General features: G+C 51.9%; 11 protein-coding genes across 11 annotated transcripts; 5 read left to right on the top strand and 6 right to left on the bottom strand.

Moving 5' to 3' along the window:
• Positions 1-15: 15 nt before the first annotated feature.
• On the top strand, positions 16-4511 carry SAICODRAFT_222388 (phospholipid-translocating P-type ATPase). Its single transcript, XM_019166539.1, has 2 exons — positions 16-4178; positions 4230-4511. Coding segments are annotated over exons 1-2 (4059 nt in total). The 5' UTR covers positions 16-120; the 3' UTR covers positions 4231-4511.
• Positions 4411-5499, bottom strand: SAICODRAFT_29989 (protein-tyrosine phosphatase). Its single transcript, XM_019167555.1, has one exon. It carries the CDS (start codon positions 5425-5427, stop codon positions 4792-4794), a length of 636 nt encoding a protein of 211 aa, XP_019024729.1. The 5' UTR covers positions 5428-5499; the 3' UTR covers positions 4411-4791.
• An 86-nt stretch (positions 5500-5585) lies between these two features.
• Positions 5586-6823, top strand: SAICODRAFT_70761 (actin depolymerizing protein; the record flags this gene model as incomplete). Its single annotated transcript, XM_019170611.1, has 2 exons — positions 5586-5783; positions 5835-6823. Exons 1-2 carry the CDS (start codon positions 5759-5761, stop codon positions 6821-6823), a joined length of 1014 nt encoding a protein of 337 aa, XP_019024728.1. The 5' UTR covers positions 5586-5758.
• Positions 6824-6906: 83 nt separating this feature from the next.
• On the bottom strand, positions 6907-7884 carry SAICODRAFT_24844 (FMN-linked oxidoreductase; the record flags this gene model as incomplete). The annotated part of the gene is made up of 1 exon (XM_019166807.1): positions 6907-7884. The coding sequence occupies one exon, from the start codon at positions 7882-7884 to the stop codon at positions 6907-6909; it is 978 nt and encodes a 325-aa protein (XP_019024727.1).
• A 214-nt stretch (positions 7885-8098) lies between these two features.
• On the bottom strand, positions 8099-8645 carry SAICODRAFT_70759 (uncharacterized protein). Its single transcript, XM_019170610.1, has 2 exons — positions 8482-8645; positions 8099-8429 (listed from the first exon to the last, which is right to left on the bottom strand). Exons 1-2 carry the CDS (start codon positions 8588-8590, stop codon positions 8128-8130), a joined length of 411 nt encoding a protein of 136 aa, XP_019024726.1. The 5' UTR covers positions 8591-8645; the 3' UTR covers positions 8099-8127.
• Positions 8646-8915: 270 nt separating this feature from the next.
• On the top strand, positions 8916-10040 carry SAICODRAFT_18651 (uncharacterized protein). The gene is made up of 3 exons (XM_019165988.1): positions 8916-9033; positions 9084-9688; positions 9745-10040. Exons 1-3 carry the CDS (start codon positions 8940-8942, stop codon positions 10024-10026), a joined length of 981 nt encoding a protein of 326 aa, XP_019024725.1. The 5' UTR covers positions 8916-8939; the 3' UTR covers positions 10027-10040.
• A 139-nt stretch (positions 10041-10179) lies between these two features.
• On the bottom strand, positions 10180-11995 carry SAICODRAFT_29987 (P-loop containing nucleoside triphosphate hydrolase protein). The gene has a single exon (XM_019167554.1). The coding sequence runs from the start codon at positions 11956-11958 to the stop codon at positions 10222-10224; it is 1737 nt and encodes a 578-aa protein (XP_019024724.1). The 5' UTR covers positions 11959-11995; the 3' UTR covers positions 10180-10221.
• Positions 11996-12358: 363 nt separating this feature from the next.
• SAICODRAFT_29986 (uncharacterized protein) lies at positions 12359-13932 on the top strand (the record flags this gene model as incomplete). Its single annotated transcript, XM_019167553.1, has 2 exons — positions 12359-12442; positions 12497-13932. Coding segments are annotated over exons 1-2 (1460 nt in total), but the record flags the coding sequence as incomplete, so codon positions are not given.
• Positions 13933-15153: 1221 nt separating this feature from the next.
• Positions 15154-15494, top strand: SAICODRAFT_55995 (ribosomal protein L37ae; the record flags this gene model as incomplete). Its single annotated transcript, XM_019169415.1, has 2 exons — positions 15154-15248; positions 15311-15494. The coding sequence occupies 2 exons, from the start codon at positions 15154-15156 to the stop codon at positions 15492-15494; spliced, it is 279 nt and encodes a 92-aa protein (XP_019024722.1).
• Positions 15495-15856: 362 nt separating this feature from the next.
• SAICODRAFT_222136 (uncharacterized protein) lies at positions 15857-17132 on the bottom strand. Its single transcript, XM_019166535.1, has 2 exons — positions 16030-17132; positions 15857-15971 (listed from the first exon to the last, which is right to left on the bottom strand). Exons 1-2 carry the CDS (start codon positions 16900-16902, stop codon positions 15963-15965), a joined length of 882 nt encoding a protein of 293 aa, XP_019024721.1. The 5' UTR covers positions 16903-17132; the 3' UTR covers positions 15857-15962.
• SAICODRAFT_222067 (uncharacterized protein) lies at positions 17095-18338 on the bottom strand. Its single transcript, XM_019166534.1, has 7 exons — positions 18011-18338; positions 17916-17957; positions 17818-17858; positions 17592-17759; positions 17412-17535; positions 17257-17358; positions 17095-17205 (listed from the first exon to the last, which is right to left on the bottom strand). Exons 1-6 carry the CDS (start codon positions 18245-18247, stop codon positions 17338-17340), a joined length of 633 nt encoding a protein of 210 aa, XP_019024720.1. The 5' UTR covers positions 18248-18338; the 3' UTR covers positions 17095-17205; positions 17257-17337.
• Positions 18339-18428: the final 90 nt, after the last annotated feature.

Below are 18428 nucleotides of genomic sequence, written 5' to 3'. Positions count from 1 at the left end.
CGGCGGTACCGTGCTTCCGAACGACAACCGCTATCACTGTGTGAAAGGGAGACTTTTTGTTGGTCCCCACGGTGACTGGAAAAGTGTTGGAAAAAGATCAAAGAACATACGCATTAAGATATGTCGTGGCATCCAGTGGAGGAATCACGTCTCGACAATGACTCTCTCCTCGACCTAAACGTGGACATTGGCGCCGGTAACCCCTCGAATCCAGGAGCGAGACAAACAACCGCCAACCCTTTCACCTCGCAAACTTCATTCGACGATTTTACGAATGTTGGGACTAGCCATGGTGGGGGAGGATTGAGTCCGCAAGATCCGTTTGCGACGCCAGGAAGGGGGGCTCAGACACCCATGGGTCAGAACCCAAATCCATTTCTAGGGTATGAGGATGACCTCCTGGACGATGATTTGGAGCCCGTATACGGGAACGCCGGTCAACGCGCCGCAGACGGCGACGTTCGCGCCTACGGTGACATGGAAGTCGACGACGCGACGGGTCCAGGCGGTGTCTACGGTACCCTCCGTGGCGCGGTAAACAAACTCACGGGCGGATATGCTATGCAGAATGATAGCGACATGGATATACCGCTGACTAATGCGCGGGCACCAACTGGGATGAGTATGGCGCGGAACGCGGATACGTTGAGTTTGGAGAGTGCGGAGGGGATTGCTATGGGTGAGATGGGGCCTGGTTTGACGAGGGAGAGGGCGAGACCGAAGGCGACGTGGAAGGAGAGGGTTGAGAGTTGGGGAAGGAACCTGGGGAGAAGGGGCCCGGATCCGAGCACCCTTGGTCCCAGGATTATTCATCTGAATGATGCGCCGGCGAACAATGTCAACAAGTATGTCGACAACCATATTTCGACTGCCAAGTACAACCTCGCGACGTTTGTGCCGAAGTTCTTGTTTGAGCAGTTCTCGAAGTACGCGAACTTGTTTTTCTTGTTTACGGCGATCATTCAGCAGGTCCCGACGGTTTCTCCGACGAATAGATGGACTACAATTGCGCCGTTGGCTTTTGTGTTGTTGGTTTCGGCGTTCAAGGAGTTGGTGGAAGATGTTAAGCGTCATCAGCAGGATCGAGAACTCAACAGGTCTAGGGCTTCGGTGTTGGAGGGTAACACCTTTGTTGACCGTAGATGGGTGAATGTTAGGATTGGTGATATGGTCAAGGTGGAGTCCGAAGAGTACTTCCCCGCTGATCTCGTCTTGATCTCATCGTCCGAACCAGAAGGTCTTTGCTATATCGAGACGGCTAATCTCGACGGTGAGACAAACCTAAAGATTAAGCAGTCTTTGCCTGAGACGGCTGATCTTGTTTCCCCTGCTCAGGTCGGTTCGCTTGTCGGTCGTATTGAGTCTGAGCAGCCTAACAACAGTCTCTACACCTACGAGGCTACCCTGAACCTCCAATCTGGTGGACAAGATAGGAAGATCGCGCTTGGTCCTGATCAGTTGTTGTTGCGTGGTGCGCAGTTGAGGAATACTCCTTGGATCTATGGTATCGTCGTCTTCACCGGTCATGAGACGAAGTTGATGAGAAACGCTACTGCTACGCCTATCAAGCGCACGGCGGTTGAGAAGATGGTCAACATTCAGATCGTCTTCTTGTTCAGCATTCTCATCGTTTTGTCTCTCGTTTCCAGTATCGGATCAACTGTGAAGGAGTTCGTTCACGGAGATTCGCTTTCTTATCTTGAGTTGGCCGGTGTTAACCAGGTCGGGTCGTTCTTCCTGGACATCTTGACATTCTGGATTTTGTACTCCAACTTGGTTCCTATCTCTCTGTTCGTGACGATCGAGTTGGTTAAATATTATCAAGCTTTCTTGATTGATTCTGATTTGGATATGTACCATGAGGAGACGGACACTCCTGCCGTCTGCAGAACTTCGAGTTTGGTGGAGGAGTTGGGTCAGATTGGGTTCATCTTTTCCGACAAGACTGGTACGCTTACTTGCAATGTCATGGAGTTCAAGCAGGCTTCTATCGGAGGTATCCCGTATACGGATGTCGTACCGGAAGACAGACGACCTGCGCCCGGAGACACCACGGATCAGAATGCTTTGTATGACTTTGATGCATTGCAGACGAACCTGAAAACTCATGAGACTTCGGAGATCTTGGACCATTTCTTGACGTTACTGGCAACTTGCCATACCGTCATTCCGGAACGCAAGGCTGATTCTGACGAGATCAAGTATCAGGCTGCTTCTCCCGATGAGGGGGCTCTTGTGGATGGTGCGAGGAAGCTTGGCTACAAGTTCGTCACTCGTCGTCCAAGGTCCGTCTGCGTGGAGGTCAACGGCGAGGAGCGTGAGTACGAGGTGTTGAACATTAACGAGTTCAACTCCACGCGTAAGAGAATGTCTGCAGTTTTGAGGTGTCCAGACGGAAAAATCCGCCTGTATATCAAGGGTGCCGATACTGTTATTAACGACCGCTTGGGACCCAATCAGGTGTTTAAGGAGATTACAGAACAGCACATGGAGGAGTATGCTACTGAGGGTCTCCGTACACTTTGTCTGGCTATGCGCGAGGTTCCTGAGAGTGAATATCTCTCGTGGGCGAGAGACTACGACAAAGCCGCCACGAGTTTAGACAACCGTGCGGAGAAGCTGGAGGCTGCCGCTGAGAGAATCGAGAAGGATCTGTTCTTGCTCGGTGCTACTGCCATCGAGGATCGTTTGCAAGACGGTGTTCCTGACACTATTCACACTCTGCAGACTGCGGGTATCAAGGTTTGGGTTCTTACCGGTGACCGACAGGAAACTGCCATCAACATTGGAATGAGTTGCAAATTAATCAGTGAGGATATGAGTCTGATCGTTATCAACGAAGAGTCTTTCGCCGGGACTCAGGAGCACATGCAGAAGAAGTTGTCGCAATTGCAATCGCATGCTGACGGTGAGCTTGAGTCTTTGGCTTTGGTGATTGACGGCAAGTCGTTGACATATGCGCTTGAGAAGGACTTGGAGAAGACGTTCTTTGATCTAACTATGATGTGCAAGGCTGTTATCTGTTGTCGTGTTTCTCCGCTTCAGAAGGCTTTGGTTGTCAAGCTTGTCAAGCGTCACACTAAGTCCCTCCTCCTTGCCATTGGCGACGGTGCCAACGATGTCAGTATGATCCAGGCTGCTCACGTTGGTGTTGGTATCAGTGGTATGGAAGGTCTCCAGGCCGCTCGCAGTGCCGATGTTGCCATTGCGCAGTTCCGATACTTGAGGAAGCTACTTCTCGTCCACGGTGCCTGGAGTTACCAGCGTTTGAGTAAGCTCATCTTGTACTCTTTCTACAAGAACATTGCTCTGTACATGACGCAGTTCTGGTATGCGTTCCAGAACGGATTCTCAGGACAGGTCATCTACGAGTCATGGACTATCTCGTTCTACAACATCTTTTTCACTGCTCTTCCTCCTATCGTCATTGGTATCTGCGACCAGTTCATTAGTGCTCGTTTGCTCGACCGTTACCCTCAGTTGTACAAGCTTGGCATCGACGGAACCTTCTTCAACGTACGCAGCTTCTGGTCGTGGGTCGGTAATGGTTTCTACCACTCCTTGGTTCTGTACCTTTGCTCGATCGTCATCTTCCGCTGGGATTTCCAGGAGGCCGATGGTGAGATTGGTGGCCACTGGGTTTGGGGTACTTCCCTGTTCACGGCAGTGCTTGCTACCGTTCTCGGAAAGGCCGCGTTGGTTTCTGATCTTTGGACCAAGTACACCTACATCGCCATTCCCGGTTCTTTTCTCCTATGGCTCGGGTTTTTGCCTGTGTACGCCATCGTCGCACCTGCGTTGAACTTCTCAAAGGAATACAAGGGCATCATCCCTCATCTGTACGGATCATGGGTGTTCTATGTGACTTGGATCGTTCTACCGACCTTCTGTCTCTTGCGCGACTTTGTCTGGAAGTACTACAAGAGGATGTATGCTCCTGAGAAGTACCACTACATCCAGGAGATCCAGAAATTCAACGTTGCGGATTACCGACCTAGAATGGAGCAGTTCCAAAAGGCCATTCGCAAAGTACGTCAAGTTCAGCGCATGCGCAAACAGCGTGGTTATGCCTTCTCGCAGGCAGATGAAGGTCAGGCTAGGTTGATTCGTGCATATGATACCACTAGGCAGAGAGGAAGATACGGAGAATTGCGCGAGGCGCAAGGGAATGGACATTAGTGAGCGAAGTATTTTTTGTCTTGGAAATTATCTCATCTTGGTAATTGCAGGTACCTATGCCTGAAGACATTGATCGTCTCACGGTTGGTTTATCTTGAAATCGTCAAATTATCGTATATTCACTCCTCGTGCGTATCTTTCTTGCCAATGTCGACCTTTACGGCCGGTCACTGCCACTCGCCGCATATCTTGGGTGAAGATGACTGCGTGCGACGCAAGCAGTGTGGGAAGCTCGCCGGCGGTAGACCTTGTGATCTGGACAAGGTTGTCTCGGTTGCTGTTTGCTAACAACGAGTCGTTATCGTGTTGTTCTTGCAGGTCCTGGTCACGGTCTGTGACGAAGAGGCGCGTATCATTCAATTGTGTCTTGCCGTTGGCAGGACAATGCCGCGGTAGAAAGGTAGCATACTCGCACGCTCAGTGAAGGTGATGAACTCCGCATGTAAACTTGACGATCAACCCGCTCAGGGGTCGATATCGGGATGAACTGCTTTGCTCATCTTCCCGGAAGGCGATAGGACGAGTCAATCTTCCTAATGGAACAGAATCCATGCAGCCCGTTGGTTGTCGATGAAACCTTCCCATTTGTCTCCCTTCTCCTTATTGTTGCCATTAATCCTTGATATCCACCTCCTTTTTCGTTATCACAACCTCCACATCCTTTACTCCATCCCTATCCTCTTCACTTCGGGCTCCATCACCTCGGACCGCACCAACATCAAACCCCTCCAGAAAACTCGTATGCGCACCCGCAGCAAGCGCATACCTTCCGTATTCATGCATCGCACTGGGTAACGACCATCCCTGTACTTTCCTCAAACACGCGATAGCCAGTCCCGTGACTTCACAGCCGTTCAAGCAGTGGATGTAGATTGGGTGGTTTGTGGGGTCGAGCAGGAGGTTGACGGCGGAGCGAGCTGTGGTGGTTGAGAGCCCTAGCTCTTTCTTCTTTTTACCGGCTTCGACGTGGAGGTGGATCAGTGTTATCCCGTGGTCACGGCACCAGGTGGTAATTTGAGCGTTCTTTCCGGCGATATGGTGCGGATCGTCCTTCTGAGCCTGATCTTGATCTGACGGCTCAGTTGAGAGATATGTTTCCAGCGGTTTGGGGGTCAGCGAGATGATCGTCTTCAGCTTCTGACGACGGAGGAAAGGGAGGTTGGATGGATGTGGATATGAACCGCGGTAGATGCCTGTGTCTGTTGTCGAAAAGCGAAGAGGAGGAAGAAGAAGTGGCGGGTTGGACATGTTAATATGGTACAAAGGTACAGCTGACTATACAGTCGGGCTCGGAGAAGCTCGATGAATGGAGGTTAGGTGTCGTCGTGAGATTTCTGAGACAGGCGGTCGGGTTCCAAGGGAGTGTGCGGGTGATCGGGAGTAGAGAATGAAACATCAAAGACTGTCAAAAGTAAAAGATGCACCGAAGGTAGTTTCCCGGATGTAAGGCTGCCTCATCGTATGTTGCGGGTTCCTTGGCCAGCGTCACCGTACGGGCCATTACAGTATCGTACGCCGGGCGCTGTGAGAGTGGAGCTCACAATCATCTGCCTCACAATTGACTCAATATACCAGCAAGATGAGTGCTCAATCAGGAATCAAAGGTCCTTTTGACTCTCTCTATGACATGTCCCTGTACTGACGTCGAAGAGCAGTCTCCGACAACCTTACCCAAGCTTTCACCTCCTTCACCCGAGACTCCTCCCTCGGCGCTCTTAAAGTCTCCATCACCAATGAGTCCCTTGAGCCCTCCGGAACCCTCCCTTCCGATTCCATCGAGTCGCTCTTTGCCGATGTGCAGGCATGGCTGGAAGACAAAACCCCAGCGTACATCTTCCTCCGCACATCGGATACGGCGTTTGCGTTCTTGACATACGTCCCTGACACCGCTCCCGTGCGCCAGAAGATGCTCTATGCGAGTACCCGGACGGCTCTCCTTCGAGACCTTGCTGCGCTTGACAAGATCTCCACCTCAGTCTTCGCAACGACAAGAGGCGAATTGAGTTACAAAGCATACCAATCTCACCTCGCTGCCGAGAACGCGGACAACACCCATGGGATGAGCTCGAAGGAGAGGGAATTGGCGCAGGTCAAGCAGGCTGAGGCGGAGGGTGCGCAGTATGGAACGGGAGCACGGAGATCTAATGTTGTGTCGAGTGCTGGGACTGGGATGCCGTTGAGTGGGGAAGCTCTCGGTGCATTGGATCGGTTGAGGAACGGAAGGGGTACACTCATCCAGCTCGCCATCGACCTCGAAAACGAAACTGTCGAGCTTGCAAGCGAGGAGACGATCGGCAGTGCCGACGACCTCAAATCCGCCATCGACTCCACCTCCCCACGCTACTCCTTCTACGCCTGGCCCCATACCAACCCAACCACCTCCCAATCCACAACCAGCACCATCTTTATCTACACCTGCCCAACCTCCTCAAAAGTAAAAGAACGCATGATTTACTCTTCGACCCGGAATTTCGTGGTGGTGAATGCGGAGAAGGAGGCGGGGTTGGTCATTGTGAAGAAGATTGAGGCGAACGAGTTGGAGGATGTTGGAGAAAAGGAGTTGATGGGGGAAATCTATCCCAAGGCGGAGGGCGAAAAGAAGGCTTTCTCGAGGCCGAGAGCGCCGGGGAGGAAGAGGGTTTAGATAATAGGACTTTCTGAGGGAGTTGGAATATAGGGTATCATATTACGATTGGCTGGCCAAACAGAATATACCCGGTATCTTATTTACTTCCCGTCTTTCGAAATCTGACCCTCCAAGACCTTCTGAAACACATCGACGCCCTCCCTGCCCAACGCCGTCGCAACAGCAACCACATCAGCTCCAACATACCTCATCCTCTCAAACCCCTCCCGATCACTTACTCCTCCAATTCCGATGATCTTGATATTCCTCAAATGCCCACCGTTATACTCCTGTTCACGTAGCCTCGTCCGTAGGTTTCGCACGACACCTAGCGAAAGTGGGTGAAGTGCAGACCCAGCCATTCCGCCCATGAAAACTGGCCCCTCACCCTTACCGGACGGTAGAGTGGTATCGATACTGGATGGCAGGATAGAGTTCCCAAGTGTATTCGTTGCAGCCACGTAATCAATAGTACCGGCAGCTGCACCGAGGAGTGCAGAGAATAGTGTATCATACATCCCGGAATGTGTATACGGCGGAATCTTGATTCCCACCGTTATTCCCTTTTGGCGCTCCTTCCAACTCGACACAAGTTCGCAAATCGCTGCGAGTTCGAGACCGGAATATGCTGGTGGGGGATGCGATGGGATGTTCGGGCATGACAAGTTAAGCTCGATTCCGATAGGAATATCGGGCCGGCGGGAGAGGAGACAGGAAATGTGTTCGAAGCAATACTCCAGATCTGTTTCAGGGCCACCGATTGAGATGAGCCAAGGCTTTCGCTTCGTAGACATATCGTGAATCATCTCGATCCAGATCAAGTATTGCCCAACCGACACGGGTGAGAATCCATAACTATTGATCGAACTCTCCCCGAAGAGAGTGTGCGAGTGACTCGAGTCCTCTTGAAAGCCATGCGGTGTGGAAGTCCTGATCGTGACGGCGCCGGTATAGGGGCATTCGTAGAGTTCAGTGAGTTGGGCGAGGGAGGAGGCCCACGGGCAGGAAGAATTGATGAGGGGTGGGGAGATGAGTAGGGAGCCAAGTTGGACAGCAGAAGGACCTTGAGCTGAAGGCATTGGTAAGTGCGAAGGTGGATCCAGGGTTGGTCATCGCCAAGGTGGGTGGGTCGGATACGACGCGCGATAAGCAGCGCGGGCGTGGGAAAGCACGGAGAGGTCGACCGTCTAATATTTTTCAGCTTGAGTTTACGTAAGGACGTCGATCTCGAGACGCGAAGAAAAGGCCTCCTCATGTTTAAATGTTTGATCTTCCTTGCCAGGTATGAGGTATACTAGAGGCTTAAGCAGCCCGCACAGCGCCTACTCGTTCTCATCCAGCGCCTTTTTCACCAAAGCTGAATCCAAATACGCTCTGACCCTCACGATTTTCTTCCCTTCCTCGTCAAACTGACATACCCAACAATACTCATTCGCAAACTCCAAGTCATTCTTGCACGTAGCATCAGCCTTAAGCTCGACCGCCGCCTGATTACTGTCATTCACAATAACGCCAACAACTTTAAGGACGGTCTTGGTCTTCAAGACACCGCCGAGACGCCCGAAGGTTTTCTGCTGGAAGTCGGCTTTGGAGGTGTAGTCACCGCCCAGAGGGTTTTGCGTTCCTACACAAGATGTCAGGATATCAGATCGTGACAGATCGAAAAGAGATCAAACCAGTTACACGCCAATTGACATTGTCGGCGACGTTCTCGAAGAAAGCCGGTGGGTTGCCCTCCTCGAGCGGTTTGAAGATCTCACGGACTTGAGCTTCGGTGATAGGCATATTGGGTATCGAGGGTGTTCAGTTACGGCGGTGATTTTGTTATATAGACGTGCCGTTTACATTACGCTCACTTCGGGTGTCTTTGAAGCCTCTGCGGTAATTATGGGGTAAACCCGGGGCATGACCGGCACCGAGCTCGAAGTGCCGATGGAGCCCGGCTATAGCATTCGCAGGTCATATCTCAGAATCAACGCTTTGGAAAGGATCAATAAACGATCAAAACTGCTAAGTCCATTCTCTTGTATCTTCACTGCCGTCGACCCGTCCGGTGCATCTGGCGGTTGCATGGCCAGGCACCACGAAAAGTCGAGGTAACGAGGATCAACGACGAACAATAATTCCGGGCAACATGTCGGTAGCAAGGCATATTCGATCCGTCGTGAAGGCAGAGTCGCTTAAGTCGCTGAGGACTCTTGCTTTAGGCGCGACCGCCGGGGCTCAGGGTGAGACTTCCGTCGCCTCTTCATGATATACAGTACTGACCCTCGACCAGCTCGTGCCGTTTTCACCGCGTCTAAGTCAACACGGGCAGCCTTCGCATCACGAAGACATTACTCTACTGCCACCGAAGAAGTAGATACTTCATCTGAGTTACCTGCAATTAATGAGTACGACGCACCACCGAAGGCAGCAAATGTACCCCATTACGAAGCACACGCCGCCGTAATCCTCACCCGAGGCCCCATCATCACCAAAGAACTTACCCCCTTCGAGAAGGAGTACTTCCAATACCAGCGCAGGCTCGCCGACGAAATCTCCTCACCATTCCCAGTGGACTTCTACTTCAAGAAAGGATCACTCGCCGAGAAGAGATGGCTTGCGGCTGCTGAGGCGAGGAAGAAGGGCGTGGCTGCGGTTCAGGCACCGACACAGGAGGAGATCGAGAGAGGAGCGCCGACTGGATCTGAACGTGTTTTCGAGGAGGAGGCGGGTTTGGGGGAGAAGTTGGCTCAGCCCAGACAGACTGATGCGGACAAGAAGAATGATATCACAGCTTTGGACAGGAAGCTTGACCAGAATTTGTATTTGTTGGTGAAGGAGAAGGACGTCTGGAGGTTCCCCTACGGTCCCGTTGGGGCGGTGGAGGCTCTTCACGAGGTAAGACAACACTACATAAGTAATCCGCCATGATCGATACTCATGAATGTGTCTAGACTGCTGCGCGTCGATTGGATGAGACCTGTGGTGTTGACATGAACACATGGTTCGTCAGCAGACACCCCGTCGGTGCTATGAAGTTCAAATTCAGGAGCCCTGTCGCGGGCCCCAAATTCTCGTATGTCGGTAGGCGTACTTTCTTCTTGAGGGGACGTATTTTCGCCGGACAGGTAAAGTTGAGCAACGAGTATCAGGAGTTTGCATGGTTGACGAAGGATGAGATTAAGGAGAGGGTGAGCCAGACTTACTGGGACGGTGTTGGTGCTATGCTTATATAGAGGAAGAAGTGGGGAAAGATAGGGATGTTTTAGGTGCTTTTTCGGCGTATACAAAATCAGGGAATGCATGGTATATCAAAGCAAATGATATTCTTTCATAATGATGGGGTTATTCCGTGATTGCAAGAGATGAAGCTATTTTAACTGAGGTATACCTGGTACCAAGTCGATCTCCCTACACTGTATTCTCACCCCTTAGACCAACCCACTGCCGTTTCTCACAGTGTCCCTAACCTCCCTGATCCAGGCAAGCTTATACTTCGGCTCCTTACCAATCAGCATATACGCCCTGCCTCTCCTTCCGAAACGGCCAACCCTTCCAACTCTGTGAATCAACTCGATCGAAGAGCGAGGAACATCATACAAGATGACATTACGAACATTCTTCGTATCCACACCACGAGATGCAAGATCAGTTGTCACGATGACTTTCATGGCCTCAGAGACCTTGGCATTCTCGTCGCGTGGCTCGTCGGCCAGGAATCGCTCGAGAACATCTTTGCGGTTTTGGGTGTCGCGGGTGATGACTCTGGCGTTCAATTCCTTTTTCTCGAGGTATTTGGCTGTCGTCAGTGCGTCTTCACGTCTGTTCACGAAGACGATGACGCGCTTCTTTACACCGGGCTCTGTGCCGTCCGCGGCGATTGTTCGGAGAGTATCCAAGAGGGCAAGGTCCTTCCTGCCGTTGAAGTGGTTTGATGTCGTGTCGACCATCAAAAATTCGATTCTTCGCGGAACGTGGTGCAGCTTGGGGGTGACGATACGTTCGCACTCGGGGTACTCCTTGCGCAGATAGGAGTCGAGCGCACGAGGAATCGTTGCGGAACACATTACCAATCCCTTCAAGTTCTTGGCTGCCTTTATAACTGGCTTCACCAGGTCCACGAAGGACGTATCGAAAAGAGTATCGGCTTCGTCAGCGACGATGTGAGAGGTGTTATCGAGACTGATGAAACCATCCTTCAGGTAATCCTGCACACGGGCGGGTGTAGCGACGAGGATGTCAATGGGGTATTGACCGAAACTCCGACGGACGATGGAATCTTTGGTTTCGGAGGCGATACCAAGGGACGAGAGCTTCACTTTGTACGACATTGTCTTGACCAACTGGGTGACCTGTCGCACCAGCTCTGATGATGGCACGAGGATGACGGCACGAGGGTGATTGAGCTTCCTGAGCTCGGCCTCGCCAATTTTGGGCTCCTCGGGTTCCTCTCGGGCAACCTCCTCCCACATTCCATCCTCATCCTTGACTAATTTCGGCGGTGACACATATGGTTCCTGTTGTCTCTTCAAATAGTCGATAACTGGCGTCAAATACGCAAGCGTCTTTCCACTTCCAGTCTCAGCCGCAATGAGGTACGCCCTGGCAGTCTCAAGGTTTTTCGCAAAGTTCAAACTAAGGATTTTCGGGATCGCCAAGGCTTGAATTGGTGATGGTTTGTGGATTTCGAGGTCGGACAAGGCTTTCTCGAGGATAGCTTCGCGGACAGATGGTAGGATTCTGAATGATTCGAAACCTAAGTTTTTGGCGAGGACCTTGTCGAGGTGGTTGCGCTCCTCGATACTGAACGCTTGGAGGGAAGCGGTGGCCGTCATTGCGTTACCCTGCTTCACTTTCGGTTTGTCGTCCGCAGTCTTATCTCTCTTGTCTCTCTTGTCCTTTGCATCCACGGATTTCCCTCTGGGAGCCTCAGGCCTCCCCTTCGCGCTCGACGCAGCAGGTCTGCCCTTGCCAGTTGTTGGAAGCTTTGATTTACCGACATTCCTTGATAACGAGTGCGCAGCAGACTTCCTCGCACTGGCAGCCTTCGGTGGACGTGCGTAACCACGAGAGAAAGTTAACGGAAGTGTCGCAATGGAGGGAATAGGCCGCACTGTACTGGCAAGGGCCAGACCATGCTTCAAACAGCTTCGACAGACAAACGACATAGCTTTACTGTCCTTTCACTTGTAGAATAATTTCGGGGGTCACTTGTAACGAAGACGCCCTCGCCACACATCAGCCCCTCCAACCCCAGGAGGTCGCGACTGCGGAGTTACGAGCGTCAGGTCGACTGGTACACGGCATATATCCCCAATCACCATCACCATGCCTCCAAGCGCAACACTCGAAGCGCTCTTCTCGGATCTATCGCTCGCTTCCAACTCCAATGATCACTCCGAAGTCGTTAAAGTCTCAAACCGCATCCTCGCACATCAATCCCAGAACGTCGATGCATTGAAGGCCAAGGTCATTGCGTTGATCAAGTTGGACGAGTACGAGAATGCTATGGAGCTGTTAGGGAAGTTGCCTGAGACGGAGGCTACGTTGGAGAGGGCATACTGCTACTACAAGACTGGGAAGGAGGTGGAGGCTGCAGGGTTGACCAAGGATAGCGAGGACAGAGCTATGCAACACGTAGCAGCGCAGACGGTAAGTGGTGGGATCAGTGATGCTTGATAACAGGTCGCTAACGCACGCTTACAGGCTTACAGGCTCGAAGACTTCGATCGCGCCGCTCAGCTCTACGCAACCCTCTCCTCCGGCCGCGCCCTCGTCCCTAACGAGGACGTGGACCTCAAAGTTAACCACCGCGCCGCCGTTGCGCAATCCCTCTGGTCCATTGGCTCAGCCGTCGCACCCTCTAACAGTAACGATAACCCGATTTACGAAGCCGCTTACAATACCGCATGTATCAAGATCGCCCAAGGAGAGTACGCCGAGGCAAAGACATTGCTGGAACATGCTGCTAGGGAATGTGAGGGAATGGAGGGCTGGGCACAAGCTGATTTGGATGCGGAGTTGGCGCCGATCTTGGTGCAGTTGGCGTATGTGCACCAGAAATTGGGACAGATTCCGCAGGCGAAGGAGTTGTATGAGCAAGTATTGGAGAAGGATGGGTTGGATTCGTCGGTTAAGGCTGTCGCGAGGCATAATAGCGTCACGATCGACGAACCCCGGAACCCGTACTTGAGTGCACGTATGGTTGCGGGTACGAAGGCAAAGGACGTCGCGTCCCGGTTGTTTGCGTTCCAGACTCAGGTCATTACCAGAAATCAGGCTATTTCCGAGTTGCAGGCTGGGAAGTACAAGGCGGCACGTTCTCTTGCTGCGCGGTCACCCGATGATTTGACGCTCTCCCTCGTTGCTGCCGCTGCCATCGCTGCCGAGGCCGGTGGTGACTCAAAGAAGTTCAACCAGGAAGTCGAGAAGGTCCTCGAGAAGCAGCCTACTAATACAGCCTTGGTCCTCGCGCTCGTACAGAACAAGATGCAGAAGGCGGATACGCATGGTGCGGTACAAGCAATGGAGAAGCTCTTCGCTGCTTTTGCAGATAAGCCGGCACAGAAGTACAAGCCCGGGTTGGTTGGGTTGATGGTTAAGTTGTACGAGTTGCAGGGACGCCGTGAGAAGATTCTGGAGGTGCTTGCGAGTGCTGCGGAATACTGGAAGGCTCAGCCGGAGTCTGCCGCATGCGCATCTATCTCCCGAGCGAACGCATTGGCAAAGTTGACCCTTTCTGGTTCAGATGCGGATATCCAGTCTGCCGCCGATGATTTCGAGGCATTGGTCAAGAGGGACCCAACTGATCAACAAGCCCTCGCCGGTTTGGTGGCTGCTTACTCCTCCTTCAACCCCGACGCCGCAACACAATACGCCGAACAACTAACTCCCATCGAAGACCTCGTCGCCGGCATCGACGTCGACGCCCTCGAAGCAGCCGGTGTAGCCACCCAAGCCCCTCCCACCAAGAAGCGTACCGCCCCCTCCGAACCCACCACCACCAAACCCAAGAAATCCCGGAGAAAACCGCTGTTGCCGAAGAATGTGGTGGAAGGGCAACAACCAGATCCGGAACGGTGGATACCCCTCCGTGACCGCTCGACATACAAACCCCCCAAGAACGCGAAGGATAAGAAGGGGAAAGGCAAGGCTGCGTTGGCGGGTGGGACCCAGGGTGGAGTTGTTGATGAGAGTTTGGAGATGAGTGCGACTCTTTTTGGGAAGGATCAGGGTGTTGTTGTTGGTGGGGAGAAGAAGGCGAGTGGTGGGGCGAATAAGAAGAAGAAGAAGGGTGGGAAGCGGTAGGTAGGGAAGAGTGTGAGGGTGAAGGTGAAGGGGGTGTAGTATATTTGCATACTTTCTGGCATAGGGTGCTTTTTGGGTAGTTGGGCAAAAACGATATCAATGTTAGACATGTCACGAGTTCGATGTGATGCTCATTGCAGTGTCCAATTGTTCTAGATCTGTATTGCCTTTGTGGGTCTGGTCGTGTGCACTGAATGGAGCATACATCTCGGAACGACCATGGAGCGTGTCGTCTGGAGGAACGGGAACAGGACAAGGCAAGCTCAAGGAGCACATGAGATACTTTGTTTACAATTGAAGGCAACTTAGATCACGTACACGAGTTCAATTGAGCTATCCTAAGATCTAGCAATACCTAACAAGATTCAATTCAGACAAGCATGTTCGAAGGCTCGTAAGACCGCCCTCCTGGAAAGGTCGAGGGCGACCGAATAGTCCTTCAAAGAGTCGGTCTCCCCAGCGAAACGCAGAAACAGCCATTCATATCGAGTGCCTCCGATGATACCCGTATCGCCAGGTGAAAGTTGTTTTGTTGGTTGATCTCTTCTTCTAGGGTTTACCCTTCTGGGTTCTTTACGTGTGCCTGATCCTGCACGGGTTCAGGGGTTAGCTTCATCTGAGCCTGTGCGCGCTCCGGAGTGACCTGCGAATTTGCTTGTGTGGTTGGGTTGCTCGCTGTGAACGACTTAACCTCATCCACCACCAACCCATTAAAGGTGAGTTATGCTCATTGCTTGAGGAGGATTCGGCATTGGAATACAGCTGGACAACTGCGGAGATCGATTATCTGGCGGCATGTTTGACTGCGATGGGTGATGAGGGCACAGCGATGGTTCTCGGCCCTCGACAAAATTCTGCGACAAGAGTGGCCGGATGATTGGAAGCGGAATGAACGACGACCTCGGCGATATCTTTGTTCAGTTCCATCACCAATTCTTCCGGTTTATCTCGATTTTTTTCTTAATCACCACGCAGTCGTTCAGCGCTCCTCCAATGCTACCCCACCTCAAGCAAATCTTTACAAACCGAACCACAACTAACATCCATTTCCTCAGATGACTAAGCGCACTAAGAAGGTCGGCGTCACGGGTAAGTACGGAACCCGTTACGGTGCTTCGCTCCGTAAGCAGGTCAAGAAGATCGAAATCTCGTACGTCTCCCCCCCCATACCTCCTTCTCCCTTCGTATCAGATTCTAACAACTCGTTCACAGCCAGCACGCCACCTACTCTTGCCCTTACTGTGGTAAGGACGCCGTGAAGCGTCAGGCCGTCGGTATCTGGTCCTGCAAGGGTTGCAAGAAGGTCATGGCTGGTGGTGCCTGGAACCTCTCTACCACCGCTGCTGCCACCGTCCGCTCCACGATCCGTCGTCTCCGTGAGTTGGTCGTTGCCTAAGCAAGTGTTGGAAGTTTGGTGAAAAGTACTTTTGGCGTTGTTCGTTCATCCCAGTGTCCTCATGATTGAGGGTGAGGGTTTCTCAGTTTATTTTTGGTATATTGGTTCGGAGTTTGTGTTATACGCTTTCTACAGATCTTCTCCTGGCTCGTCGGAATCAATTACAAGAAGGATTAAGAAAATGGCAACGTCAATGGATGAGTCGTTCGAAACACACTACACTTGTCCTTGTTCAGTATCATTCGGGGTGACGTGACGTGATGTGAAATGATGATTGCGACCTCAAAAAGGAGGATTACGAAGCGACTGCGATAACCATAATTCATACGATACCGACCAAGGGAATGACCAACCGACGCCTTGACTACCAATAGCCCCTAAACTGCAAAACCAGCCCATTAAGATTATACTCGTACATACTCACTCAATCCATGCCCATATCCACCTACTTCCCCGCCTTCACCTCCTTCAACAATCCTTCAACCTACAAGTCTTCAGCAAATCCATCCTCACAGATACCCAAGATATAGCATACCTTGTTGATCAAGTACATATGCGACGCCTTTTGCGACTTGTGAACTTTCCTCTTCTTCGTGCCTTGGAGGTTGTACCCACGGAGGGTCGTTAAGCACTCTTCGAATGCCTTGATCCAGGCTTCGAGTGGATCTTTGTTGGCTTCTGCGTTCAACCTAGCTACCTCGGCTGTGCGGTTTCTTGTCCGCGTGCAAGGGCCACCCACATCCTGCTCCGTGATGATCCTGGAGTTACGGTTACGCGTCCGAGTAGATGGAGCATCCGTCCAGTCTTCATCAGACACGGCCCTCGCAGCCTTCCTCGGTGCCTCCTTCTCCTTCTTCTCCGCCAGGAGCTGGTTTTGGAGAATGCAGAAGTACTTGTCAAGCCAGCTCGGATCACACTCATGAGCAGCAAGGATCTGAAGATGTTCGCGCCTCAGCTTGACACCACGATTCACGAGCTTGTCGAACACCGACTCGTGTGTGTGTGGAGACGCCCCACTAGCGTAACCATACGAATACCGATTAATTCCACCCGTAGCCTCAAAACAAATGACCTTGTCCATAATGGGACCACAAATTTTCTCATCGTCCGGCCCGAGAATCTCACACAGGAAATCGGGAACATCGACAGCCATACCTTCCTGATACGCCGAGATGTACCTACTACCCAATAACGGCCACCCTGGCCCTTCCCTGATCAATCCCCGGTATTTCTCACGTACCTGGTCCCGGACTTCCGGGAAGTAATGATAGATCGGCTTCATGTTATCAACGACCAACACGAACGGGCGATGATCAAATCGAGCACGGATGACACGAGTGAGGGCGCCAGGGAGGAGAGGAGCGATGTCAGGCATCTTGGAGAGTGTTGCGAGGGTTGGGTTTGGCATGTCATAGCGGCATGAAGAGATTAGTTCAATGAGAAGGGTTTCGGTGAACTTGAAACCTCGAGAGAGGAGGTACGAAACAGCCTGCACGACAATTAGCCCTGGACGAGGGGCGTGGGAAATCAGATATATGTACAGGTTTCAGTGTAGTTGTCGACGTGGCGATCCTGAATGCAGCGCGCATAACACGAGCACCAAGATCGTCAAGATCAATGATATCCATGTAGCCAGCAGCTTCGAGATACTTAATATCTTCCTCACGATCCGAGGCGAGGACAAATGTGTCGACGATCCGGCGGCGGTCATCTGTATGAACGTTTAGAAAATCCAAAAATGATATCGTGTATGCTAACACACCTTCACAAAGAGGTAGCGGCGTAAACTGAGCGCACTCCACAAGCTCAAGTACTTGTCGACGAGAACTGTCGCCATCTTTCATCATGAACTCCTGAATAAGGTCTGTAAGCCATGTCGTGTCGTCTTGAGCCATTAGATCCAAAAGAATGCCTTACATCAAATGACTCCCAATCATCTGTACTCCTTGGCCAAAGACTACTTCCATACTTCTCACAGCAGACCTGCATGAGAAATACGAAGGTCTGCAAGCTCAGTCCAATCGTGAATCGTTTTGATCCACTGCGTGCAGATTTCGTTAGCTGTGTTGTAACACATCGATCGAAAAGTGCGCATACAAAGTCTCCCACGACCCTATAGCAATCCTGTTTTGACTGTAATTTTTGGTCACGAGTTGGCCAAGGAGGCGTGAGATATGAGCGCCCTGACGATGAAGATTCTGAGCGACCTGGACAGTCAGTGCTCGAGGATGGCAACGGATCGACATGAAAAACGCAAGACGCGGTCTGTAACGTCTTGGTTAGAATGTTTCTAGGAAAGGCGGAATGAGAGATATGAATGCACCCGTAGCGGCGGAGGAAGTAAAGGGAGCGGACGTAGGGGTCCTGTAAGGAGAAATAGTCAGCAAAGGACAGAGAGTTTCTACATCTACTTCTTCTTACCTGTGTCATCAAGTAGAACCTCTTGTTGACCCTCGAGAATGCCTGTAAGCACTGATCAGCGAGGCCGATAAGAACGACTTCCCGACGCAACACACGTTCAACCCGTCCAGATAGGGGATGATTTCCAGCAAACAAACATCAGGTAACCCCTCCAGATGTGGATACGCAGGTAACGCCTCATCGCACGACGACGTTATCGATTCATCATCAATACTCGCTGGAACAGCAGCCTCAAGTCCAGTCAGAGACGGGGCCGCGGCTTTGGCGATTGCTCCCGTGCCAGAGCCAAAAAGATCGAGCATTGATAGTGTCGACGTCGTCGTCGCCGACATAGCTACAAGGAAATCAGAGAAGAAAGTCGTGTCGTTTGGAGTGCTGATGGGTGGTGGTGGTTGGGTCGAGTCATCTGGTTCTCGCTGGGCCGGGGATGTATGCGGGGGCCCGGGGGCTATGAGCGCATGTGATCGATAGAAGCCTGATAGCCCTGGCCCAAGGTGCGCGTACGCACCTAGC

This window comes from Saitoella complicata (genome assembly GCF_001661265.1).
Source record: "Saitoella complicata NRRL Y-17804 unplaced genomic scaffold SAICOscaffold_9, whole genome shotgun sequence".
Lineage (NCBI taxonomy): Eukaryota > Fungi > Ascomycota > Saitoellomycetes > Saitoellales > Saitoellaceae > Saitoella > Saitoella complicata.
Note: the sequence above shows the minus strand (reverse complement) of the source record. Positions and strands in the feature narration are given on the sequence as shown.

Coding starts and splice junctions, on each gene's coding strand:
- SAICODRAFT_222388 (XM_019166539.1), top strand. CDS start 121: ATGTCGTGGCATCCAGTGGAGGAATCACGTCTCGACAATGACTCTCTC.
- SAICODRAFT_29989 (XM_019167555.1), bottom strand. CDS start 5,427: ATGTCCAACCCGCCACTTCTTCTTCCTCCTCTTCGCTTTTCGACAACA.
- SAICODRAFT_70759 (XM_019170610.1), bottom strand. CDS start 8,590: ATGCCTATCACCGAAGCTCAAGTCCGTGAGATCTTCAAACCGCTCGAG. Junction 8,430..8,481: donor TGTCAATTGGCGTGTAACTG/GTTTGATCTCTT, acceptor CATCTTGTGTAG/GAACGCAAAACCCTCTGGGC.
- SAICODRAFT_18651 (XM_019165988.1), top strand. CDS start 8,940: ATGTCGGTAGCAAGGCATATTCGATCCGTCGTGAAGGCAGAGTCGCTT. Junction 9,034..9,083: donor CGCGACCGCCGGGGCTCAGG/GTGAGACTTCCG, acceptor ACCCTCGACCAG/CTCGTGCCGTTTTCACCGCG. Junction 9,689..9,744: donor CGGTGGAGGCTCTTCACGAG/GTAAGACAACAC, acceptor GAATGTGTCTAG/ACTGCTGCGCGTCGATTGGA.
- SAICODRAFT_29987 (XM_019167554.1), bottom strand. CDS start 11,958: ATGTCGTTTGTCTGTCGAAGCTGTTTGAAGCATGGTCTGGCCCTTGCC.
- SAICODRAFT_222136 (XM_019166535.1), bottom strand. CDS start 16,902: ATGCCAAACCCAACCCTCGCAACACTCTCCAAGATGCCTGACATCGCT.
- SAICODRAFT_222067 (XM_019166534.1), bottom strand. CDS start 18,247: ATGTCGGCGACGACGACGTCGACACTATCAATGCTCGATCTTTTTGGC. Junction 17,859..17,915: donor GGTTCTACTTGATGACACAG/GTAAGAAGAAGT, acceptor TTCTCCTTACAG/GACCCCTACGTCCGCTCCCT. Junction 17,359..17,411: donor ATGATTGGGAGTCATTTGAT/GTAAGGCATTCT, acceptor CATGGCTTACAG/ACCTTATTCAGGAGTTCATG.